We start from the raw sequence: 27,111 nt of genomic DNA, 5'->3' as shown, positions 1-27,111 counted from the left end.
AATAAAAATATATATATATATATATATATATATATATATATATATATATATATATATATATATATATGTATTACATTACATAGATAATGGTTAATTTAGCTTGAGATGGCACATATTACAATTTATTAACACTTAGACAAATATTTTTTTCTGATAGCATATTTAAGATCTTACAAAATCCCCTGGACCTTAAGTATCGCCTTATCTTTTCCTTTTTCTGCTTCTATTGCCACACATGCACACACACATATTAGAGATGTGTCATCTCTTAATTAGTCCTGACTGTTCTTTGGTAAATGGTCTGTCCCTATGAGAGTGAGTGTGAGTGTGTGTGTGTGTTGGCAGGAGCGTCATTATATAACGGCTGCAGTGCAGGCTGGCCCAGCTGTATTGATGTGCAGAGATGTGGGAGTGGGGGGGAGGGAGCTGAACACGACCGAGGCCAGTGAGAACCTTGTCGCTTGGTCAGCCTTTTGTGTGGCTCCCAGCAAGCGAGAGACATCCGAGTATAACAACACCTCAGACAGTGAAGTAGCACGCGCCACTGCCAGCGATTTCACTGCTAAACTCACACTTTACGCTACCTAAAAACATAAACGGAATACTTATAACTCATTCTTGAGATAATAACATCCATAATTAAATAAGCTTACTTTATATTCTAATGATTCTTCTGTGCAACAGACTATGATTTGACTTTATAATACAAGTAAATAAAATCATGCAGCTATATAAAGATGCCCCCCCGAGGCGTGTGATACATTATTTAAAGTCGAAGGCATAACTATATCAATTGTGACCTAATTTACAAATCCCCTCTTCATATCAGACTGTGACATTCACATGTAGAGGGATTATTTCCCATGGATAATTAAATGTTAATAGGGTTTCGATTGCAGGTTCTCCAACATGGGAACATTTTATCAAGTCACAATGAGCGGAGTCTGACAAAATCACAACACAAAGCAAGACCAAATGCATATGTACAAGAAAACCTGCATATTAATATGCCAACATTAAGTACGTGTTTTGTGGTGCATGTTTATAAGGCATACTGTCACTTAACACCCTGCGTTGCCAGCGCGTACAAAATGCCTCGATGTGAATACTTTGAAACTTCACACTTCAGGAGAGAGGCTTGTTTCCTTGGTAACCGTTTTCCCCCTTTTGTCCTTATGTGCCTACCAGTGCATAATGCTGCTCAGCACATGCACCTGCATAGAAATCGCTACCCTTTCTTCCCCACAAGCGAGCAGTACACTTTTTTTCAAAGCACTGCTCTTGTCTGGAGCTTTGAGATGCATCTTTGAAATAAAGCACAAATTAAAGGTTTTGCACAGCTGCTATTTGAAAACACGCAGCACTTAAAGCAGGAGATGCTCAGAGAACCGCGAAGGACCTCTCAGACCTGCCACTTTACGTAATTACTTTTAAAGTCTAGGTTTGAGAGACAGAGCAAGTGATTTCATGATTGAAAATGATGAAATATGGATGGTGTGCTGCTTACATAATTGAACATCAGTCCTTAAAATACAACTTTGAGCATCGGTGGTAACATTTAGCTGTCTTAAGTCAGTCTTTTTGGGTGGAAGCTATACTAGAAGCAGGTGAGCTGAAAATAAAGGTTTGAATTAGAGCCAAAAAGGTTTTTAGAGTCACGGAGAACTTCTATGCATTGGTGCTTTAAAGAAACCAATACAGTGATCTAAATACAACTAACAACTGTTCTTTACAAGAGGTTTCTTTGCTGAACCTTGAGGAACCTTTCATTTTTAAGAGTGCATCAGGGCCTGTCTTCTAGAATGAATGAATGATGCATTTATATAGCGCTTTATTGTGTATTGTTGTACATCCAAAGCGCTTTGCAATCATGTGGGGGGTCTCTCCTCAACCACCACCAGTGTCCAGCATCCACTTGGAGGATGCGACGGCAGCCACAGGACAGCAGCGCCAGTGCGCTCACCACACACCAGCTACAGGTGGAGAGGAGAGAAAGTCATAGAGCCAATCAAGTGGTTGTAGCCTCACGCTTTATATGTTATTTGGCTTAAACACTGTCTTGGGCAAGAATATAAGGAAATATCTCAATTTGACCATGCCTTAACCCTTTATACATGTTTCGTAACCATTTAATCCCACAGTTTTTGAATAAGCACATGAATTTTACTTCTTGAATAGAACAAAGATTTAAGTAATGATTCAAAGTAATGAAATGATGTGTTTTATGGGACACCGTTGCTACAGATAGAAAACTTGAGGCAAAGTTGCTCAATTATACTCAATAGATTGCAGAGTAACAATATAATCCAATAAAAATGTCATTTTTGACTCATTTAATGTAACACTTTGAGATCTATAGTTTTATAATGTGAATAAATCAGTTATTCAAAACAGGCCTTCCACAAATTTGATCAATAGCATGTTTAGCCACATTGGGACTAATTCTACCAATTTTGTTTATGTAATTTTACTACATTAATAACAGAACCTTTAAATATTACTAAATATAATCGCCATATTTGTATTATGACATATTTCACCTTCATTTGATCTTTCAGGAAGGACAAAGTCTGTTCATATCAAAAACCTTCACATGAAATCCTTTTCATTTACAGTTGAGAACGATCTGTACATCTGTTCGAGAAAATTGTCAAAAAGCGGTGGGGATAGGAGAGATTAAATGCGTTAGAAACATTGGAATGTGTCGATAAATGGTCGACCTTTTAAAACCATACGTTTCTTTCTACCCGTTTATAAAAATTGCATATTAATTTCACGCTTGGATTGTTTGTGACATCGGAGCGTTTTAATTCTAGCGGAACGCCAACGCGAAAAACTGGAGGAGGTGCGGGGGCGCGCGTAAAAGAGCGCGCACAGCTGTCAGCACCAAGGACAGCGCTCCGCCGCAGAACAACAGCCGACGCGCAGAGACGCATCACTGATTTCTGCTGCCAGCCTTCATGTAGTATTTGCTCTGCCTGTCTGCAGCCTGACTTAACAGGGGGAATTAAGAGAAAGGCTGCAGTGAATGCCGCTTCTCTCAGATGCCATCGCCTAATTGAACCGGGCACCATGAACGGATCGCCGCAGTGTGTGTGAATTTCGTACCTGGGGTTTTTTAAAGTCTAAAACCGCCACACTGGACATTGCTTTCATTCTTAACAAGCGAATAGCTCAAACAAGAGCCTCCGGCAGCACTAAGAAGACAAGACACTGGGAGTCTCCGTGCGCACTTCTGGCCCTCCACACGATGCGTCTGCTTCTGCTGGCCGCGTTATTCTCCTGCTCCTGCGTGCGGGGCGGCTGCGAGCCCAAGATTGTGAACATCGGAGCCGTCCTGAGCCAGAAGAGATACGAGCAGGTGTTCAAGGATGCGGTCACTCAGGCGAACCAGGTGTACGGAAGGGATAAATTCAAGTTGACCGCCATCTCTGTCACTCACAAAGCGAATGCGATTCAGATGGCGCTGTCTGTGTGTGAGGATCTCATTTCCAGTCAGGTGGGATTTTTAGTATCAGCGCTGCACTGTGGCATTTTCATGTGGCGAGATCCAGTATTAAATCAAATGACTTAAAATTTGCTTGAGGGGTAAACATGTTAATGCGATATGCACCACTCAGATTGAATTAATTTGTTTGGCTTTAATAAGGCAGTGTTTTTTTAAGCATGATATTATCCATTACAAGTACCATTATTTAGGTTATTGAAAAGTGTTTCATTAAATATGCAAATATATTCATTAGAAAGAGCTATATACTGATGCCAACTAATAATTTCTAAACATTTATTGCACTGTAAAACTGCAATAAATACCCTATTTATCCTTTACAAAATTTTGTTTAGATACTTTATGTATTCAGTTGATTTAGTCATAATAAATCATATTTTTGACGAGTACAATTAAATGAAATGCATATTATAGGTTAGACAATTTTTAAATATTTTATATATATATATATATATATATATATATATATATATATATATATATATATATATATATATATATATATATATATATATGTGTGTGTGTGTGTGTGTGTGTGTGTATCGAGAGAGAGAGAGAGAGAGAGAGAGAGAGAGAGATCAGATGCAAAAGCCTCTAAGTGCAGTCAGAAATTTTCTTCTAAAGTTAGCATTTATCTCAGGCTCCTATGTTAATGTTCAGTTATTTCACTTTAATAGCAATGAAAACAACCTATTTATTGCAATTAAAGTGAAATTACTGAACCTACACATAGGAGCCTGATAAAAATGCTAATTTTAGAAGAAATTTTCAAATGGCACTTAGAGGCTTTCTCTCTCTCTCTCTCTCTCTCTCTATTTATATACACACACACACATACATATATAAAGAATATATATATATATATATAAGTATAAATACTAAATAAATAGTGAGGGTGTAAGTCATTTTAAAAAATGCTGAAAATAAAAGGAACCATGTTTACATATTCTGGCCTTAAAATATAACCTAATGTAGTACTGTTGATTCACTCACATTCAATATAGTTTTTGACTTGAATAAAACCCATTAAATTGGATGTTATCACATAAAGCACATATTTTTAGGCTAGCCAACAAAACAGTTTTACAGTATAGGCACTGACCTGTGGAGACTTACTTGTACAGTTGAACTTGGTTTGGATTGTGGCAGTAGATTGAAGCTGCCTAATTCGTTTAGATGTCTAAACAGGACAGCCTGTCAGATGATGATCCAAGCAGGTCGATGGACTCACGGTGGGAGGAAAGGTTAACGTACTGTAGCTGACCCCACAGAGCTTTGATGTTAGGAATGAGTTCGATGACGATGCTGGCCGAGGGCAGCAGCTGCAAAACAAACTAGGTGACGCATGAAAAATCAATGATTTTCAATGCAAGCCATTTCTATTTTCACAGAGTATTTCTGTGCTTGATAAAAATAAAGATGGGGGTGGAAGGGTCAGCATGGCATCGGTATCTGCAAACTGCAAAATGTCTTTGGGAGAGGAAGCTACTGCAAGTCAGAAATGCTAGAGACATACAGCTAATGTTCATTATAAATACACCATATGAATACTAATGTTTACTATAAATACAGCATAAAGAGTGGAAATGCGCAACCACATTTTCATTTTCTACCCATAAAAATTACATTTGTTGGTATAAAATAATGTAGTCGGGATAGATAGATAGATTAATCTGCTCTTAAAACGATCACCACTCAGTTCTAAGTTTTTTTATGCCATGTTATATCCTGAGAAGTGTAAGAGGAGAAACCATGATGTACTGCAGTAGCAATGCCCTAAATGAAGTGTAAATGAGAGACATTTTCACTAGTGAATAACTACTGTCACACTCGTGGGAGTAATTCTGCCTGATGCTTTGTTTCATTAAAAGCCCGCACACGCAAAAATCACATTACACAGTTCCGCTTTAAGTGCTCTCTGGGCCGGTGATATCATTACAAATGTGCTGAGGTAGGAGTCTATCTCAGGCCTGGATATTGCACTGAACAAAAACTGGGTTGAACATGAATCTCTCTCTCTCCCGTCCTGCTCATGGTGCTCCTTTGTTCATTCTCTCACTAATATTCACACCAACCTCCCTGGTCAACACAGTGGGTGTCTAGTGCTTAATTATGAGCCGTAACAAATTTGAGCCGTAAGGTTGTGTAGCTAGTTAGCAGGATGTCAGGATAATTGCTGAATTAATTTCTTGGTTGTGTGAGATTGTTCCATGCGAAACTGCTGTATCTCTCAGTCTTAGCGCCTTTGGCACAGTGATGTCTCTGCCCACTCTGAAGACATTCTGTGACAGATGGAGCCGATGCCGGAGGGTCTCTCTGGAAACACAATGTTTTTCTCCATTGTTGGTTTTCCTTCTTAATACAGCATATTTTTTGAAAAACAAAAACATGTTTATATATGCCAGATTCCTCTTTGTCTCTTATGCTCCCTTGAGTCCAACCAAACATCCTTCATCATCAATCAATCAAATGGTCAATCTGTCTGACTGTGATAGATTTATTCACAGACCGAGGCCAGATCCATGAGTCATAGCGATCACTCCTCTGTGATCCAGTCTTGACAGCTAGTTTGCATTTAAACCAGTTCTGTGATCATATTCGCAGGTGTACGCCATCCTGGTGAGCCATCCACCACAGTCCAATGACCATCTGACGCCCACTCCGGTCTCCTACACCGCAGGATTTTACCGAATACCTGTAGTAGGGCTTACCACCAGGATGTCCATTTACTCAGACAAGGTGGGCTGCAATGAGAGAGAAATTTAATTATTCAATTTCAGTATGAAACATTTTGGGTATTGATGAGTGTTTATTCAACTATGGGGTCTAAATCAATTCCCACACTATGACTAGTTTGTCTGTTAACATAAAAATGACAAAAGTTCAGCTTGATTAGAAAAGACCCAAATTAAAAAATATCTTGCTGACAAGTGATATTTACAGATCATTTTTTTATTAATAGTTGGGATTTTTAGTTACTCTATATCTACAGGTTCAGCTGTTATGCAAGTGGGTGAATCTTTTTATGACTGATTCAGTGAACAACCAATTCAACAAATCAACCGATTTGTTTAAAACATCGATTAATTCAAGAACACAGAATTAGTGGCTGTCTTTATGATTAAGTCATTGAATCATTCATTTAAATGATTCATTCAAATCTTTGAGTCATTCAGGAACGAAATAAGTGATTGTCTTCATGCTACCAATTTGTTCAGAAATGCAGATTCATTTAGTAATGAAACAATTGACTTGTTTGTGAAATACCTATATTTTATTTTTTATTCATTTTCACACAATAACTACTGAAACAGATCATCTTAGTTTTTAAAATGTAATATTTTTATGATATAATATTATAAATACAAAACAATGAAATCTATAAAACAGAACTGAACAATCTTTTAAAATAAATAATGACAAATAATCCTGAAACTATGGAAGATTGTTTCCGCCACAGAATAAAAAAAAGAAGAAAAAAAAAGGTGATTACATCTTTTGTATCTCAGTTCGGACTTATTTTTCTTTTCAGAATTGCGATAAACTCGCAATTCTGTATGAGTTTATCGCAAAACTCGCAATTATGTGAAAAAAAGAATTGTGAGATGTTTATATATAAGTTTATATCTTGCAATTCTGAAATGTTTTCTAAAAATTCCAAGAAAAAATTCTGAATTGTGAGATAAAGTGATGCAATTACATTTTTTAAATGATGTGTCCCAACTTTCTTCTTTTTCTTTCTACCCTTCTACCAGTAGCAAAAATAAAAAAAAATTATAAATAAAAAAAGTTGGAAAAAAAAATCCTGTAGTTGAAGAAACACTTTTATTATTTCACTCAAAAAAAAAACTGTCATTTTAAACTTTGTCTCCTACATTCTTTTCTCTGTACCCTTCTTCCAGAGCATCCATCTCTCATTCCTCCGCACAGTTCCACCCTATTCCCACCAGGCACATGTGTGGTTTGACATGATGCGGGAGTTCCGCTGGAATCACATCATTCTAATCGTCAGCGACGACCATGAAGGCAGAGCGGCACAGAAAAGACTAGAAACTCTTCTGGAGGAGAGAGAGACCAAGGTAAGCTATTCCCAGTTCCAGGATTCCCAGTGCGTGCTTGTATGCAAGCGTGTGTGTATCAATCGCAAAAGTCTTCTATGTACGTAACTGTTTTACTTTTTTGTCATGTGATCACATCTCTCATGCCATGTTGTAAATGTTGGCTAACATTCTAAAACCAAAGGCGTCAGCCATGTCTAATGTGGTCTGATTTGACGTAACGTGCGTTATTTGCTCATTTCATGTTGCTTTCTACCATAGTCAAAAACTCCACAACAGGAGCAAAATGAAAACCTTAACCTGGGGCGTTGCAAAGCATCAGTGACTTTTTGAACATATTTATGCTATGTTATACACTGGTATTTTTGTAGCCTTGAGCCACAGATATGATCCTTGCAATTGGCGAGTCTATCGTCAGTGTCTCTTGAGATGCTTTAGAGCTGATTGCTTCATAAATACAGTGGTGCATTGTGGGAATTTTGCTCTTGATCTTTTTATGACTGATTCAGTGAACAACCAATTCAACAAATCAACCGATTTGTTTAAAACATCGATTAATTCAAGAACACAGAATTAGTGGCTGTCTTTATGATTAAGTCATTGAATCATTCATTTAAATGATTCATTCAAATCTTTGAGTCATTCAGGAACGAAATAAGTGATTGTCTTCATGCTACCAATTTGTTCAGAAATGCAGATTCATTTAGTAATGAAACAATTGACTTGTTTGTGAAATACCTATATTTTATTTTTTATTCATTTTCACACAATAACTACTGAAACAGATCATCTTAGTTTTTAAAATGTAATATTTTTATGATATAATATTATAAATACAAAACAATGAAATCTATAAAACAGAACTGAACAATCTTTTAAAATAAATAATGACAAATAATCCTGAAACTATGGAAGATTGTTTCCGCCACAGAATAAAAAAAAAATTAAAAAAAGGTGATTACATCTTTTGTATCTCAGTTCGGACTTATTTTTCTTTTCAGAATTGCGATAAACTCGCAATTCTGTATGAGTTTATCGCAAAACTCGCAATTATGTGAAAAAAAGAATTGTGAGATGTTTATATATAAGTTTATATCTTGCAATTCTGAAATGTTTTCTAAAAATTCCAAGAAAAAATTCTGAATTGTGAGATAAAGTGATGCAATTACATTTTTTAAATGATGTGTCCCAACTTTCTTCTTTTTCTTTCTACCCTTCTACCAGTAGCAAAAATAAAAAAAAATTATAAATAAAAAAAGTTGGAAAAAAAAATCCTGTAGTTGAAGAAACACTTTTATTATTTCACTCAAAAAAAAAACTGTCATTTTAAACTTTGTCTCCTACATTCTTTTCTCTGTACCCTTCTTCCAGAGCATCCATCTCTCATTCCTCCGCACAGTTCCACCCTATTCCCACCAGGCACATGTGTGGTTTGACATGATGCGGGAGTTCCGCTGGAATCACATCATTCTAATCGTCAGCGACGACCATGAAGGCAGAGCGGCACAGAAAAGACTAGAAACTCTTCTGGAGGAGAGAGAGACCAAGGTAAGCTATTCCCAGTTCCAGGATTCCCAGTGCGTGCTTGTATGCAAGCGTGTGTGTATCAATCGCAAAAGTCTTCTATGTACGTAACTGTTTTACTTTTTTGTCATGTGATCACATCTCTCATGCCATGTTGTAAATGTTGGCTAACATTCTAAAACCAAAGGCGTCAGCCATGTCTAATGTGGTCTGATTTGACTTAACGTGCGTTATTTGCTCATTTCATGTTGCTTTCTACCATAGTCAAAAACTCCACAACAGGAGCAAAATGAAAACCTTAACCTGGGTCATTGCAAAGCATCAGTGACTTTTTGAACATATTTATGCTATGTTATACACTGGTATTTTTGTAGCCTTGAGCCACAGATATGATCCTTGCAATTGGCGAGTCTATCGTCAGTGTCTCTTGAGATGCTTTAGAGCTGATTGCTTCATAAATACAGTGGTGCATTGTGGGAATTTTGCTCTTCACGTGTTTTTTGTTACGTTGAGACGTTACTTTTCCCTTTTTTATGATTTAAATGAAGAATGGATTTCTTTTGAACGATTATTATTTCCGTTTCAGAAAAAAATAAAAGCGCTCCGCTTCTTTCATTACCATTTTTTCCTTTTTAATAAAGGATGATGCATGATTCAGAATTTTAAAAAAGCAAGCCCATTCTTTGTGGAGATCCGATAGTTTGGGACACAACACTCAGATTCTACTTCCTATTGCAGCATCCCCTCGTTGCTCTTTTTTTCTCGACTCTTTTTTTTTGGGGGAAATGACTTCCTCTCACCTGTCACTCCCCTTTCCACCTGGTTTTAGTTTCCGGTTGCATCGGTCTCACTCCCCGAAACCTCTAACATGCACGTCCTTCTCTGAAGCCTTGATAACCCTCAGTTTGCATGCGACAATGCCGAATTTTTTTTGGTGTTTTTCAAGCTTTTTTATTCTTTTATTTTTCATTTTGAAGCAGTTTCCTTGGAACTCTATAATTTTCCCCCTTTTCAGCCCTAGAAAAGAAAAAAAAATAAACAGAAACAACCAAACCAACCAAAAGTGCTAAATGAGGCAGCATGGTTCAGTTACGGAAGTAAATAGCCTCTTTGACCGATTGTGTACCCCAATCTCAGGCCGAGAAAGTGCTTCAATTCAACCAAGAGACTAACTTAACTGCCCTGCTTCTGGAGGCCAAAGAGCTGGAGGCCCGAGTGATCATTCTCTCTGCCAGGTAAGAGGTTTACTGCATGATGCTATCTCAGCAGCGCACCAAAATCTCTGCACTTCACTCTTCACTGTACCTGCAAAAGTAAAATGAATCAGAATGAGTCATCCATATATTTAATATACATTTCACCCTGCTGAATAGACAACCATATGTTGTGTTTTGGTTGCTTGTGTTTCTTAAAGGAATATTCTAGGTTCAATATAAGATTAAGGTTAAATCAACAGCATTTGTGGCTTAATGCTGATTACCACAAAAATAAGTTCCACTTGTTCTTCCTTTTCTTAAAATAAAATAAAATAAACAATTACCTTTTCGGTGTCAGGTTATATTCACTCTAACCATTTTGTTTTCTTTTTTGTTGTAATCAACAAGTCACAAATGCTTTTGATTGAGGAACTTGTTCTGAACCTGGAAAATAATTAGCTTAACTAGCAAGAAGTAGCAACAACCTTTGCAGTACCTGCTATAATGGTCGACCAGCACAAAACTAGCACTAACCAGTTTCTTTTTTCAGCAGGACAGACCTTAGAACACTTTGAAATAAATAATACTGAAAAGTCAAAGCAATGGGTTTACAAAACAATTTCATACTTCAGTAAGCTTCTCGTATTTCTGTCAGCGGTTGTAAACCTGTCTGTCTGCCTTTAGCGAGGAAGATGCAGCCGCCGTGTACAAAACAGCACGCTTCCTCAACATGACAGGCTCAGGCTATGTATGGCTGGTCGGGGAGCGTGAGATGTCCGGTAAAGCTTTGAGCGAGGCCCCTGACGGTACGTGAACCCACCTTGGTACAACTGAGACAGGCAGAGGAAAAGAAGCCATTTGTCTCAGTTTCTCTGATAAACTAGACTAGAGGTTTTATCGATGAAGCGAGTAGTGGATGTTAGTGTGTATGTATAAATTAACCGTTTAAACATTTAAGCACTTTATGTGTTTAAAGGTTTTAAACGAGTCACTTTAGATTACACAATAATGGTTGTGTTCTCTGGCTCACTGGCAAGCTTAATTACAATACTGAACTTAACATTGACCTCTAGAGGTTTAATTAATAAGTTACCATAAAAATGTCTTTGTCATGAAGTAGTTTTTTTTTAAATTAAAAATGTGTTAACTCATAGAGTGTGGTTTTATCATATTATGTTATTATATTAATAGTCTGGCTTTTGTGAATTTAAAAAGGGTGTTTTTTCAACCCTCCCTTTGACGTGTTTCTGGTATTGGTAAGCTATAAATGGCCTTTTTATGTCCCAGGCACTTCACAAGTTTTTAAAGTTCACACTATTGTCGTTGTCGCTCCCAATACACTTGCTCACCTTTTACCCTGCCAGTGTTTTTCTTGTCTTTGTCCTCATTTATGACACTTGTGGAGTCTTCACAGTAATCTTTTGGAGATCTCTTACAGAACTGGATCTTTCAAACCCTGCTCCAATAACAACAAAAACTCAGTTGAAGTTGGATTTATGTGTGAAGTATACCTTAAATCTGATATATTTCATCAATCAGTGTGTGTTAGCGTCTCACAACTGGACAGGACTTACCACAGTTTGGCCGTAGGTGGCGCTAGTGGGCTTAGTTCAGTAAATCCAACCTCAAGGGTCAAAGCTTGCATTTTGGGCAAACTGCCTCAAGTAGCATGCTGTGAAGAACAAAACATTAATTTTACATTCCGATTGACTACTACCAGTAGAAAAGTCTGACAAAACATGACTTGACATCTGATTTGAGAGTCATTTACCTATGCTGGCTCAAAGGGTGACCCTATGGGTTTTTTTTGTGTTGGAAAGGGCTCCTAAATGTCAAGGGTGAACAGCTCACTGATTAATTTTTAACATCAACACATAGGGCTGATTGGCCTCCAGCTCATCAATGGTAAGAATGAATCGGCGCACATCAGTGATGCCGTTGCTGTCGTAGCCCAGTCCATCCAAGAGCTCTTTGAGAAAGAGAACATCACAGAACCTCCAAGGGGTTGTGTGGGCAATACCAACATCTGGAAGACCGGGCCACTTTTTAAAAGGTCAGTACCACTAAAGATCATCGTGCTTGAGGGTGCATCCGTGTCATTCTTTGATGGATTTTGACAACCACAGACTGTGATCTAACGCACTGTCACAACACATGATATTTCATCTATGCATATTTTTCATGCATCACATTCACATACAAAAAGTTACTCACAGGTCAGTACTGGCTGTGCTCCACAGGGTACTGATGTCTTCCAAGTACCCAGAGGGCCTAACAGGACGCGTTGAGTTCAATGATGACGGTGACAGAAAATACGCTCATTACAGCATTCTCAACTACCAGAAGAGCAGACTGATTCAAGTCGGCATTTACAATGGAACACAAGTACTAGTCTTTTCTTTCACAGACATGGGTCCTTAATCTTGCATTAGTTCCTGTGAGTCATACAAAAATAAATCTGACAAAAATACAGAGTTTTAAAGTCAACACTAAGTCATAGTATTCACATAATTGTATTCAAATCCGACCCCGTAATGGCACTTTTGGAATCTATGCTAATTATTTTAGATTAGAGGATTGAACAAAGATTATGATTATGAATATACGCCTGTTAATTATCTGCTTCATCAGGTGGTGATGAATAAACAGAGGAAGATTATTTGGCCTGGAGGTGAAACAGAAAGACCGAGAGGATTCCAGATGTCTACTCGATTAAAGGTACAGGGTTCACTACATCTATCCAAAACTTGCTAATAATTTAGGGTCATGAATCAGAAATTACCTGAAAGTGATTGATGCCACATAGGAAAGCTGAACAAAATCCCATCCATCTATTGCAGATAGTGACCATTCATCAGGAACCCTTTGTGTATGTGAAGCCAACTACGCTGGAAGGGACCTGCAAGGAAGAGTACACACCTAATGGGGTCTTAATTAAAAAGGTGATCTGCACTGGACCAAATGAGACCATCCCAGGTAACACATCAGGGACGTTTAGGTCACTGTGCTTTTCTACATCCGCCGTCTGGAGATACATACATACATACATACATATATATGCAGCAGGTATTTATATATGTATGAATGTAGCAAGTGTGTCCGTGGTATGTGTGTTTTATGTTGTGTGTGACTATTTTTGCTAAATGCAAAATGTACGCATGTGTTTTTTTGTGTGTGAGTCGCTTGGGCTTCTGTCATGCCGTTCCGCTTTGCATATAGTGACAGCTGACAGCTGTATATATGTGCCTTGTGTCCCAGCCTATATAATCTACAGGTAAAGTGTGAAAGTCAATATGGAAGGATTGTATTCCTTTTAAATGTTGATGCTCCCATCTGGCTGTTGCATCTGTCTGAGATCAGAATGGATGGAAAAATACATCCATTCCAACCACAAGAGTTGTGGCTACTTCAATTCAGCCAGTACCATAGATGAATTGAAAATTAATTCACATAGCTCGTTAATATTTTATTCCATTATCATCTGCAAAAAAATCTATGACTGGCTGAGTAGCAGAGCGGTAGATGAATTAATAGAAAATGAATTTATCAGACCTCAATGCTGTCTATAGCAGTTAAGAGCATACACCATCTAAAAGAGAAACACAATCTCTGAATGAGTGAGTGATTTTAGCATTGGGGTGAGTGAACTGAGAATGGTGGGCTTTCTAAATATTGACCTTTCAATTTTGTCAGATGGAATGAAATTTCACTTTTTCTGGTTTGGTTACAGGACGCCCAATTGTTCCCCAGTGTTGCTACGGATTCTGCGTTGACCTTCTGATCAAATTGGCAATGACCATGAACTTCACCTATGAAGTACACCTGGTGGCAGATGGGAAATTCGGAACACAAGAAAGGGTGAGCTCACTTTCACGTTATGCCAAGTACAGGCAAGATGATTGTCATAAGATTGCTTTCTACTTATCTTTTGGTGATATAGGTAAATAACAGTAACAAGAAGGAATGGAATGGTATGATGGGCGAGCTCCTGGGTGGCCTTGCTGATATGATCGTTGCACCCTTGACGATCAACAATGAACGAGCCCAGTACATAGAATTCTCCAAGCCTTTCAAATACCAGGGACTGACTATCCTTGTTAAAAAGGTATGATTACACTACTCAAAATACCACATTCTATGTACTTTAGTTACAGATCATCAGTATAGCCTTTTTGAAAAAAAAGTCACCACTTGCTACTGTAGCCTCATGACAGTATTGCTAGTACCTACCAGAGCTGGTACTGAAATGTGCTAAATTTATGTTAGTGATCATGCAATGTGTGTTTCAGGAAATACCTCGCAGTACACTGGACTCATTCATGCAGCCATTCCAGAGCACACTGTGGCTACTGGTGGGTCTATCGGTGCATGTGGTGGCGGTGATGCTTTACCTACTAGACCGGTTCAGGTACAACAAGACGTTGGATTGAGAGTGTGGCTACCTGTTCTATGTATGTCCATGGGGTGGCTGAATGCACATGTTGTTTGTTCTTTTAGGTAGTTTGTTTCACTCATTGGGATCATGTAGCACCTTTGTTTCAGGATGTCTCCACAGTACATGAGAGTGCTGAACATGTTTCATTGTCATTGTCGCCATGGAGGTGGGGGAGGTTGGGTGGCTGTACTCTGTGAGCCTGTTCTTTTTTCCCTCTCGATCTGTCTTTTCCTGTCTGTCCTCTGTCTCTTTGCCATGCTTCACATCCGTTATAGTTCTCTCTATGGTCTCTGCAATCTGGTCAATGCTAAGTGACTTGGGATACTGGAGCACTTATTTATTTGAAGACTACTTATATGGGTTCTTTGCCTATTCTCTTTCTGAACATTTTCACTGTTTGACCTGGTTTTCCCAGCCCATTTGGAAGGTTTAAAGTAAACAGTGAAGAAGAAGAGGAGGATGCCCTCACCTTATCTTCAGCTATGTGGTTTTCCTGGGGCGTCTTGTTGAACTCTGGAATTGGAGAAGGTGATGTGAAAGTCAAACTTTGTTTTTAAGATCATATTAAATTAAATGAGTTTTACTTGACATATGTTTGACTACTACTGTACTTAACACATGTTGTCCAGGTGCCCCACGTAGTTTTTCAGCGAGAATCTTAGGAATGGTGTGGGCTGGCTTTGCTATGATTATAGTAGCATCCTATACTGCCAACCTGGCTGCCTTCCTGGTGTTGGACCGGCCTGAGGAGCGCATCACCGGCATCAATGACCCAAGGGTATGCTTCTCTAAGCACTTGAACTACCAAAGTAAAGGTTTTCAAAATGCATAGTGAGTTTGCATTTTTTTTCCAGCTAAGGAACCCATCAGACAAGTTCATCTATGCCACAGTGAAGCAAAGTTCGGTGGATATTTACTTCCGGCGACAAGTTGAGCTGAGCACCATGTACCGCCACATGGAGAAGCACAACTACGAAAGCGCCGCTGAAGCCATCCAGGCTGTTCGGGACAAGTGAGTCCCTGCTGGGTAGACACCAGCAGGTCTGGCCTCATGGTCAGTCAATCAGTCAGTCAGTCTTGAGGGTCCTGGGCCTGCAGGTCTCAGGTATATAAATCAGTGCCAGCACTTACTGCACTAACCTGCGACCCTGGTCCATAACCCCACACAGGAGAGGCCCAGCTATGTGCCACACATAACATATATTAACATTGAGCTAAAGAACACCTTTTTCAGGTTTCAGCAAAAACGTCATTGAGGGAATCCAATGGGGGACAAAGCTCCACTCGTCCGGCATTGGATTTCATTTGCCTATGATGTGGCAGTCTAGTTTTCTGGTAACACAAGTTGCACAAGAGGGGTGGGTGGGGTCAGGTGCCACGAGTGTGTTGTTTCTCACTGTATTGTTGCACCGTAACCCCCCACCCTTCCCGTCCTCCTCCCTTCCCCCTGCCCCAACAGCAAGCTGCATGCTTTCATCTGGGACTCTGCGGTGCTGGAGTTTGAAGCCTCGCAGAAGTGCGACCTGGTGACCACGGGAGAGCTGTTTTTCCGTTCGGGCTTTGGCATAGGCATGCGCAAGGACAGCCCCTGGAAACAGAATGTGTCCCTGGCTATTCTCAGGTCTGTCCCAGCCGAAGCAGCATATCGTACGCTTCTGTATAGTTTTATGTTGTATAAAATCTCACCATTGGACACTTACTCATCTCTCTCTGTGTATTTCCCCTCTTTCATCCCTGCTCTGTTGTCTGTGTGCTTGATCATATACGTGTTTGTGTGTATGTGCTGGTGGTTGTGGTGACTTTGTGGGATTTATCGGTACTTTCTACCAAAAACAACTTTTGAACTTCTCTTCCTGCTCTCCACCACCCCTTGCAGTTCCCATGAGAATGGCTTCATGGAGGACCTAGATAAAACCTGGGTGAGATACCAGGAGTGTGACTCAAGGAGCAATGCCCCAGCCACACTCACCTTTGAGAATATGGCAGGTATGGGCCATTTCAGGTACAGAGAGACCTAAAAGAGATTGGACAAAAAAGGTACAGTAGGTAAGGTATTGGGGCCTTTTTTGTCCAATGCTTTTAGTTGTCGTTTTATGCTCACCTGTGTTGGTGTTCACATTTGTAACAAAACTCATTAACCTTTAACATCCATCCATTTTGCATGGTTTTCAGCAGCAGGCCCCGCATATATGGGCAATACATGTAGGATTCCATCACACAGAGGCTCCACCCCCTCCAGCTCCTCAGTGGGTTGATTCGAAGAATACTGTGTCTGCATTAATCGTCTGACAGTTTCATTCATCCCTCTCATTCACAGGTGTCTTCATGCTAGTTGCTGGAGGCATTGCAGCTGGGATCTTCCTCATTTTCATCGAGATTGCATATAAGCGCCATAAAGACGCCCGCAGGAAGCAGATGCAGCTAGCCTTTGCGGCCGTCAATGTTTGGAGGAAGAACCTACAGGTAAGGTAGCTCTCTCCTACAACACAAGAGGTAAAAAGAAGGGTGAACATGAGGGAATGACCTCCCAACCGACTTTTACATAAGAACCACTTTTTGTACTAGGGCTTTAGTTCACAAGTTTTTCATTCATACCTCTGCTAAAAACAGATCTTTGGTTGCACTGTTTGGTGTGGGGACCAAAGGTGGACGATCTCCATTGTGTGTTCTTAGGCATCTAAAAGGGCCTGGAATTGTCTAGGCTGCTCTGGTTCAATCAGCCTCCTTCTTCTTGTCTGTCCCAACAGGACAATAAGGAGAGCTCAGGGAGTCAAGCTGTGGGTGCGGCTGGGACTCCATCTTTAGTATGTAAAACAAGCTGATCCATCTTGTTGCCACGCCATCCTTGCTACGCGAATCAGTATATTTAAAATAGCTGATATGCTTAGTTATTCATCAGAATATGAAGCTGCTTTCATGGCATGAACCACTTAAATGCTTCAAACCACTTAGTGTATCACAGTTAGATGAAATATAGATACCTGAAGATGATGTAGGCTGCCAAAATAATGTTTGCGATATAAAAAGGTAATCTTGATTAGGTACTGCTAGTATACATCATCAAGCTATGCTAAAGAGAACAGGAAGCTAGTAAAAAAAAAACAGGACAGAGCACTAATTGGTAATCAGATATAGATGTTAGTCCTAGCCTCAAACTGTGATGAGTCTTTGCTAATATTATTTAAAAACAGGAGTAATAATATGACATTAAACATATTATAGAAGTAAATATTTAAAAAGCCCTATCCAGCACATCCATACTATAGTCTAACACAGTCCAACTGAAATGTCTGCTACAAAATTTTGCTCACCTGCGTGTCCATTAAGACCGATGTTTTCTAGTAAGAAGTCCAGGGAGGTCTTCCCAATGGGACTGTGATATTTGGTGAGGGGTGGGCCAGCGGGGTGGGAGCTGGGTAGAAGTACAGTGAGGCTGTGAGAGCCTCAAGCTGCTTCTTTATTCAAAATCACAAAAGGTCAGAACTGCTGCAATAGAATAAACAGCAGTAGCAGTGAAAGGTAAGATCACAGTAGCTTGTCTTTGTGAGCAGGTCAATTTACTGTCAATGTCTGTCATCTGCCTCACATGTATAGTTGTCTTTGTATGTATATGCATGTAGGCTTATATGCAGAAAGGTCAAGCAAACACAAAAACACTTTAAATTTGGAGTCTAGAAGACCTATGCCAGATCAAACTGAACGTTTGATTTAAATATAAAACATTAGTTAGTATGGATCAATCCCTGTGGCATTTCATGTTTTCTTGTCAGCTCTTCCTTTCTGTATAGGAATTTACACAATTTTTTTGATGGTGATATCTTTGCGAGCTTGAGTATAAATATAAATGTTTTGTGTGAGTCCTTCTAAATGAATGTCCATATTCAAACTCCCCATTTGCACTTGTGTATACTGCACCTTCATAAAGGGAACTGCGTGTAACCCACACACACTGCACTTCTGAATAACCTGCCCAATAAGAAAACCAATGGAAACACTGAAAAATGGATGATGCAAAACTAAATGAAGGGTGAATGTGCTCTCATGAGATACTATGTCAAAGCTTGCAGCCAGTTACGTGTCTCACTGTGCCGGTGGTCTATGTGGGTCCAGCATGCTAAATGCACAGACAGTGCTCTGACCACAGCCAAATAGGGCTTATTAATATTTTTTCTTTGTTAAAAGCACAAAATTGATGCAGGACAAACAAGAGTGTGTTTAGCAAAGTTGTTCTTAGATTGCAAAGACATTGTGGTAAGTCCCAAAGTGGTAGACTTTTTAATATGTAGCAGGGGTCAAATGATGTTCAGAAACTTTTAAAGGACCGCAACAAATATGAAGATGATCCTGAGAGTTTTCCATCAGCCAAAGTCAACTGAATGCTTGTCCACATTTTGCTTACTTTATCCACACCCGTGCTCCTTCTGCTCTCTGCATGAATTTAAATGAAATTCACACCACATTTAACCCAACTCCCTGACACCCTAGAGTACATTACTTACTGTATGTGTGGTGTGGATTTCCGTTATACCCTACAAAAAGTATAACGCTCAGAGGGTTCTTATAAGTATTCATGTATTGATCAGTATTACTTCATATCCTGTGCTCTTTTGGCATTTTATTGGTTGCTCTACTTCCCTATAAGAGTGTTGTTTTGTTTTGTGATATTACAGACTGCTTGGCTTTTATGTCATTATTTCCTCAGCAAACCCATGTTGCTGCCTTCTGCTTTTGCTTATGGATCTTAAAGTCATATGATCTTTAAAGCAAGTGGATAAATATTCATTTATTTTTCTTTTTTCCTCCCCAATGCAGCCCTCTTCCTCTGTAGAGACTCAGGATGTAAGAATACCTTAATTCGACCTTTTCTTACACAAACACACCCAGTCTTGTGCTATACCTTCGTACCCTTTGTAGAGGCCAGAGAGTAGCCGTGTGGGGCACATTTGTTGGACAGTGGGAGGGAAGTGGGCAAAAAGGTCCCAATCTTCTTTTGTGCCTAAAACCACAAAGTGTTAAAAAGAAGTATTTATGAAACAGCACAAAACAGATGCCAAGGAAGATCATTTGGGAATTCGAAAGTGCTGCCACTTCATGCAACCAAATCGGTTGCATCTGTTACTACCAATTCTTAGTCTCTTTGAATCAAACAAGTCTGACTTCCATTCATATTTATAGATCGTTGGGTTTAAGATAGCTTATCAATGGGGAACGAGGGGATGTGGTTTTGGCAGTTGAAAACCAGCCAGAGAACATGAATAATTGTTCTACGTATATTTATTTTAGGATAGGAAAAGTGGTAGAGCAGACAGCGACCCAAAAAAGAAACCCTCTTTTAGGTCCATCAGTACCACCCTGGCCTCCAGCATCAAGAGACGTAGGTCCTCCAAAGACACGGTAAGGAGGTTAAGGAATGGCATCTCTTTTTACTCGGCCGGTCTCTCTTCCTCTTTCTGCGTCTGTCTTTCTCTCGTCCTATTCTTCTGCTCCTCTCTCTGTATCTACTTTCTTCTGTCTTAAACGACATGTCATGTCTGAAACCAAGAGAGCCGCATTTCTCTCTGGTTATTCCTCCATTCCTGGCATCTCGGCCACGGCCACGTGTCTGTCAGTCAGTCATCGAGTCACCATCCAGACCCCATCTGTCAGTTAGGACTTAAGAGCTCAGCCATCCTTAAGAGTTAAGCTGAAAGGTTTTAGGACCCAGTGATCAGGGAAAAGGTTCTAACCTAAGAGCTGTTCCAAGAGGAGGGGGCGCTGCACAATGCCTGATGTTTCTGGGCTGCTTCTCTCCCTATTGCAACCTCTGGATGTGGAGTGTGTGTTAGTGCGGGTGGACGTGTGTGACTCTTTTTGGTGGGATGTGTTGTGCGTATTTGTGTGTTTCTCGTCCCCAAACCTGCCTGATGTTATTGATATGAACAGTCAAATCTTGCGATGTTTGTTTCCCCGACGGCATGCTTTGGTGTTGTGGTGTTTGATCAGAGCAACCGATACCATGCAGACTAACTCATTTTTTTTAAACAGCGGAACTTCCCTTTCAGATTTTGGAATCATCAATTAACAATGATTTTCTTTTGTACAACTGTTTTATTTAAGGTCCTAACAAAGTTTATTTCAAGGAATGGGAATTTGAAAATGAAAATTCTGTCATCATTTAGTCACCCTCATGTTGTACCAAATCTGTATGATCTTCTTTCTGCCGTGGAACACAAAAGGAGACAGCGGAATGCTGCTTTTCTCCATTCAGTAATAGCAGACAGTGAACAAGGGCTCTCAAGCGCTAAAAAACATAATAAAAGTACATAAAAGTAGTAATTTATGTGCTATATTCAAAGTTTTATAAAGAAGTCATAAAACATGCAAGAACAAATGACGTTTGATATCAAAGGCATAAACCTGACATGCAATATGTGAATTCAATTTGAGAGCTATTAAAATTTTCAGCGAATGGCTCAAATTTCAATCTGATCCTCCTACAACATTGTGTGGCTTTGGAAGACTTGGAATATAGCGTTAACAGCAAAATGATTATATCATTAATCATTACATAATTATTAATATTATTATATATTATAAAATTACTGTGCTGCCATAGTAAAACCTTTCCAGATATGGAGAAAGTTCTATAACTATATATACTACACATATACTTGTTCTTAGTATATCATAAACAGATAAATTCTACAAATTTCATAACTGTTGATTTTGATTAACATTAATATGATTTGCTATGGCACCACAACTTATTAAATAGGGCCTAAAAACCTATACATGACTGTTAGTTTTTTCCCTCCATTTTCAGCACTATTACGTTACGTTTTCTCACATTTTATTTTGGAATTATTTTACTTTTTTTCCTTTTAAAATGTTTAAGAAAATGGGGAAGGTGGGTTGGGGTGGTGAATGGTGAAGAAAAGGCACAACAATCCAGGTGAAAATCAGAAACACAATAGTAGCCATCCACAGTGTTTAACCATCCTTTTATTTCTTGATATCAGTGTCGCCTCTCTTTCTATATAAGTGGATGTATATGGATTTATAACTGTCGACGTCCCCCACATGATGTACATGCTACACAGCCTCTCTCTTCCTCTGCAAGCATGCAATATATCTGTCGTAGAAGTAGAGACTGTGTTTTGGTTGCCTTAGTAGAAGTAGTTGCATTTTTTGTGGTAGTGATGATACACACACTTTTTGTCTCTTTTGCTGATTCACTGTCTCTCACCAGGGGGCACTGTGGGCTTGATTTGGAAGTGCCAACAGAAAGCCTTCTAAGTGAACATAACAAGAACTATCTCATGCTCTCTAAGGCGTGCTAAGGGCATTCTTGATGCAACACCAAGGAAGACAAAAAAAAGCCTCCCGGTGTCATCAGAAGTATTGCTGAATACATCTATTCTGCAATATGATGATGATGATCTTGACAATGAGAACTTTTGCCTTAAGCTTTGGCTTTTAGAGTTGTTGCATCATATATTGAGCTTATAAGCTTATTTATTGGCAATGGCATAGTAATAAATAAAAAAAACAGTAAGCTATAAAAGAGGACACATGCTATAATTAGTATGGTAAATATTAAATTCATAATTAATATGTATAAATTGTTTATAAGAAATTTTATTTTGAAATTATTTTGAACTCAAACATCCAAACATTGCATGTGTCCTTGATTTTTGCTAAACTCTTAAAATTTTGAATAATATGAAACTCGTTGCTGCTGCTTTTCCATCAATATATTTTGCTTTTTGAAAATGTATTCCTTAGGTATATATATCTGTCTTGATTAGCAGATCACCAAAAAAAGAAAACAAAAATGTTTGTCAGCTTAACCAAAAAAGCTCTCTGTGCCTCAATTTCACAGATTGCCACAGCAAGGAACAGAACTTGAAATGATAATAATGTAATAATCCTGTCAGATCAAAATACTTTGTTTTAATAAAAATGTCCTTGCCGTTGCAACATGGCAAGCCTCACTGCGAGACATTTTATAGCTTACAAAAACTGAAAGCAAAAAAAAAAAAATGTTTGTTGTGTTAATTGCCTTCTGACTGGGCACCTGCATGTCATTGAGTGTTTTGCCAACCCGGCACTGCAGATGCCCATGTGAGAAAACAGCTTGTTGCTCTTCTAACACGTCTTGAGATGAGGAAACAGGAACTGCAACTGAATGAGAATAAAATATATATTACAAATATAAATATGCAGTGGCCTAGAAAGTATTTGAGCCAAGTTTAAAAATGTAGTAACGTCATTGCATTAGACAACAAAATATGAAAGCAACTGGTATTTGTGTCCATTAACAAACTTTAGGAGAAATACTTTGGTTGTTAGGTTTTAATTCTGTTCTAAATGAAGATAAAAAGTATTTCTGGATACTTTCTGGACACTTTCTGGTTGAAAGTCAAAAATGGAACCAATGTCTTTAGTTAATGTTATGACCTACAACTATGTTTACTCTGCTAGTGCGCCAGTGTGAACGTGAGGGGATCTGATATCATATATCCACTAGAAACCACATTGAGCCAACTGGGTTAAAAGCAACTGCAAATATAGCTTGGAAAAAAAGGTAATTGGTTAACATCACTTGTTTGCAGATGCCAATTGGTTTATATTTCATTATATAATGCAATGACAGTCATATATTTTTAAGTGTGTCGCAAGTGTAAAAATACATTTTGACTTTTGACCCAATAATGCTTATATAAATAACATAGGTTATCAAGGTTATCACCTAAAACCATCTCTCACCAGAGAACCTGCTTCCTCTTCTTTGAATATAATTCTAAATACCACTTAAGGCAGCAAGATAGCTGGAAGAACACTTCTCCCACACCATTTAAAATTTTTATAACCTCCTTGGATGTAACAGAATTTTTAAGTGTTGCATTCAATTGTAAAACATAGCCTTTAAAATGTTTCTGAGTCCTGGCCTGAAGGCAAAATTTAGAGCAATGACGTCTGAAACATTCAATGGTTGAGTACTTGTTTTGGATTTCCATGCTACCTGCTGCCTTGGGGGTAAAAAAGCTAATTCCGTACTAGGCTTTTGGGGAAAAGGAAAGGTAACAGTCACACTAATGTTCTCTATCCTGTGTGTTTTCTACCTTCTCTCTCTTTCTACAGCAATACCCACCCACAGACATTACGGGCCAACTCAACTTGTCCGACCCGTCTGTCAGCACGGTGGTGTGAGGCAGAGAAAGAGGGAGAGTTTAACATAAAGACATGCTCATTCTTTAGAGACAAACAAGATGGAACTAGAGGGGAGCGTTGTAGTACCGCTCCTCTAGGTTTTGCACAATGGATCTATCATGGACGAGAACTACTGAGCCACTTCACCTTTATGAGGAGCCAATTGGACCTGTTGGGACTTGATGGTGGACTGCAAGGGATGGCATGACACTGCAATGCACTGGAGCACTGCGAACACACAGACCATATAAACACATAAGCGCATTCACCATCACAGCTTGATGCTGAAATTAGTATACCATCATTCCATCCACCAGTACTTCTTCTGTATAAATTCTTTATCATTATGTATAAATATTTCTTATTAATATTAGTGCTTATTCTTATGTTGATTAAGTGGTTTAAGTATTGTACAGTATAATTTAGAACAAAGAACAAAACATTTCATGTTGCAAGGCCGATTCTACGGCCATTATTTAAAGAATTAACTAGTTGTAGTATATATTACATTAATTATATTCATCATTTACATATGATATTTATCTTCTTTACATTTTTTATTTGCTTTCTCTTCATTGTTTTTCATTCTTTGTCTATATAATCTATAAAGCAAAATGTCAGCCAATCAAGCACATGATCTGTGCTGTTTCATATATCATTGTCTTTTATATTCTAACATCCCTTTGCATGTAATACGCATGCAAATTTGTCCCTAAAGGATTATGGACAAGAAAAATATACAGTATCCCCCCCCTCCACATATCACAGAAAAGGTATTCAATTTTAGATTTACGACGTGGCTTACTGCACATCAGTTAATTGCAAACTCTCCTTCAAACTCAACAGTTCTTCCTCTTTAAATGCAGTCGTTCTCAACTTCAGTCTGAAGGGTGCATCAAGGGGCCGAGTTTTTTCATCCAACTAGCACTTGGCATCTCACGCAAAATCATCTCTGTGTCATCCCCACAGACGACCTCAGAGATCTTTTACATGAGAAAACCCCAAGTGTGCCCATTTATTTTCAACGCTGGTGCTGTAGTTTCGTATACACCTATTAGTTAGATGGCAAAACTGGCCCGTTCCCAAGTTCTGGGGTTGAGAAACATCAACAAAAGTTGTACAAATAAGGATTGCTTACTGTAAATGTTCACTTAATGCTATTTATATGACCCATGGAAACTCCCCTATAAGAGAGATCATCTACCTAGCACTTTAATGTGTATCTGTTGGAAGCTATAAGCATATGGAAATTATGCAATTTGCCAAATGTTGATTGTAATACTAATACTTGATATGAAAATGCACATTTAAGAATGCGAAATATATGTAACTGTCAGCTGTTTGAATTTTACAAAACACTCCTTTTCTAGTTTTCATATATCAAGAGATTTGGATTTGTTTCTGATATATCAGAGTTAAACTGTGTCAAATTAGTGCATATCGCATATATCTTCTGTTTACTACTAGCTTACACTACTTTAGTTTTTAGTCTTTTCAAACTGACAGGTATATGTACAGTATGTTTTTCTCATTGCTTGGGTCAATGAATGTGGTTTGTACTTCAGAAGAATGATGTATTATATCTGATTTCAGGGCATGTGAACACTGAATTCAGTTTATGTTGCCTGGACTGCTAGATTGCAGATGATTTTATGAAAATGTTGAAAAAAGGGAGTGTTCTATGAGAAACTGTCACACTGTAAATGACACACAAACACAATCAGATAAATTACACCACATACAGTAACACACATATCCTGAGCATAAGTCTTACTTTAACAAGTGCTACAATGCTACATTATGTTTCAGTTCATTTTAGATACTTCTTCAATGCATTTTGACAAAATATATAGAAATAAAATTTCTGTGTGCCAATAAATTTGTGCCATGTCAGTTGCAGACCACAACTAAGTGTCTTTTCAATTTTGTGAGCATATAATGATATTATATTATTCACTAGAAAAATATCCATGGATTTCATTTATTTCCAAATCACTATATATAGCCTGTGTGTGTGTGTGTCCAAATTTTGAGCATAAATTTGTACCCATATATAGCCTGTGTGTGTGTGTGTGTGTGTGTGTGTGTGTGTGTGTGTCCAAATTTTGAGCATAAATTTGTACCCAGAAGACAGCAAAACTTGACAAAGTGTCCCAATATATATATTGTATCTAATATATATTGTATAAATGCAGATTTTTTTTCCTTTTAGGGTTAGGTTATAAAGTGTATAACTATATCGGTGTATAAAAACAACATGAATCTATGCATTGCCCCTAGTTAGCTAAATAAATGTGCATGTGTATATATGTGATTTATGTACAAATAGCTAAATAGATCATTCCTCGAGTAAAATCGCAACGTACGAAGACCTGCACAGAGACAAGTACTGCAGCAAATAAACACACCTTCCACTTTGACTATCCATTTCCCAGAAAGTTCAATATTAGCTACAGGCAGCTCTGGAGAGGTGGAGATGCATACATTAGTCAGACGTCTACGTTATGGGCCGGGGGTAGTGGTCAAAATAGTGACTTGTTAATCTCTCATGAATTTGAAAGTATGAGGAAAACGCCTGACAGCGTATTTAAGAGGCGGTATCACCATCATCAGCAAGGACAGACTGTTCCTCTGCAACAGGTGAGTTTACTTTAGTCTTTGCTGCACAATACTACATGATAGCTTATATACTGAAACGTATAACGAACTGTTTTTGAACCGCTAAACTGTGTCACACCATCCTGCGAACCAAACCATTCTCGTCAACAACGGACCGCGTCCTCTTACCTGCTCTTACGGGATCTGTTTATTCCACTGACTGAACGCAGGTGGAGGGATTCTCCCGTCTAATACAAGCATTTTTTTCATTAAACCGTGTACTTCTCCTGCGTAAATCATAAAAGTGAAAGACCGAAAAGCATTAGTGGGAAAACAAATTGAAATTTAAGTTCTGTTTTTAGCGTTGTTCACATTTTAACGTTCCCTCTATTCTACAGTTCGCGCCAAAATATGCTGCCATAGCTACATTTCCGACATAAAATTGCCACCGTTGCCGTCACTGTCGTAAATGTTCAATTTTGAAAGAAAAAATTAATTTAACAAGTAACAAATATTCTTAAAGAGTTTTGAACAAAATGCCATGTTAATTATTGCTAGCCTTTACATTAATAATGAGGGTTTTTTTCTAAAAAATAAAAT

General features: G+C 38.5%; 1 protein-coding gene and 1 long non-coding RNA gene across 8 annotated transcripts in view; one reads left to right on the top strand and one right to left on the bottom strand.

Moving 5' to 3' along the window:
- The window catches only part of LOC107600934 (uncharacterized), a 7,315-nt gene extending 2,677 nt beyond the window's left edge, over positions 1-4,638 (bottom strand). Inside the window, exon 1 of the long non-coding RNA XR_001610860.1 lies at positions 4,611-4,638. This is a non-coding gene — a long non-coding RNA (uncharacterized lncRNA). The remainder of the gene's footprint in view (positions 1-4,610) is intronic.
- LOC107600932 (glutamate receptor ionotropic, NMDA 1-like) lies at positions 2,855-25,911 on the top strand. Of its 7 annotated transcripts, none has more exons than XM_016292922.1 (20): positions 2,855-3,499; positions 6,113-6,247; positions 7,411-7,587; positions 10,228-10,325; positions 10,971-11,092; positions 12,165-12,339; positions 12,527-12,671; positions 12,918-13,004; positions 13,127-13,262; positions 14,017-14,144; positions 14,227-14,391; positions 14,576-14,694; positions 15,137-15,249; positions 15,351-15,499; positions 15,576-15,733; positions 16,181-16,342; positions 16,598-16,707; positions 17,039-17,184; positions 19,534-19,560; positions 20,005-20,956. In XM_016292922.1, exons 1-20 carry the CDS (start codon positions 3,251-3,253, stop codon positions 20,236-20,238), a joined length of 2,835 nt encoding a protein of 944 aa, XP_016148408.1. In that variant the 5' UTR covers positions 2,855-3,250; the 3' UTR covers positions 20,239-20,956. The 7 variants fall into 7 exon arrangements, with proteins under 7 accessions (XP_016148408.1, XP_016148409.1, XP_016148407.1 ...); XM_016292921.1 differs by having other exon boundaries at positions 2,856-3,499; positions 13,127-13,274; positions 20,005-20,955; XM_016292924.1 differs by lacking the exon at positions 20,005-20,956 and adding an exon at positions 23,845-25,911 and having other exon boundaries at positions 2,857-3,499; positions 13,127-13,274.
- The last annotated feature ends 1,200 nt before the right edge of the window (positions 25,912-27,111 follow it).

This window comes from Sinocyclocheilus grahami, unplaced genomic scaffold (genome assembly GCF_001515645.1).
Source record: "Sinocyclocheilus grahami isolate Dianchi unplaced genomic scaffold, SAMN03320097.WGS_v1.1 scaffold294.1, whole genome shotgun sequence".
Classification (NCBI taxonomy): domain Eukaryota; kingdom Metazoa; phylum Chordata; class Actinopteri; order Cypriniformes; family Cyprinidae; genus Sinocyclocheilus; species Sinocyclocheilus grahami.
Note: the sequence above shows the minus strand (reverse complement) of the source record. Positions and strands in the feature narration are given on the sequence as shown.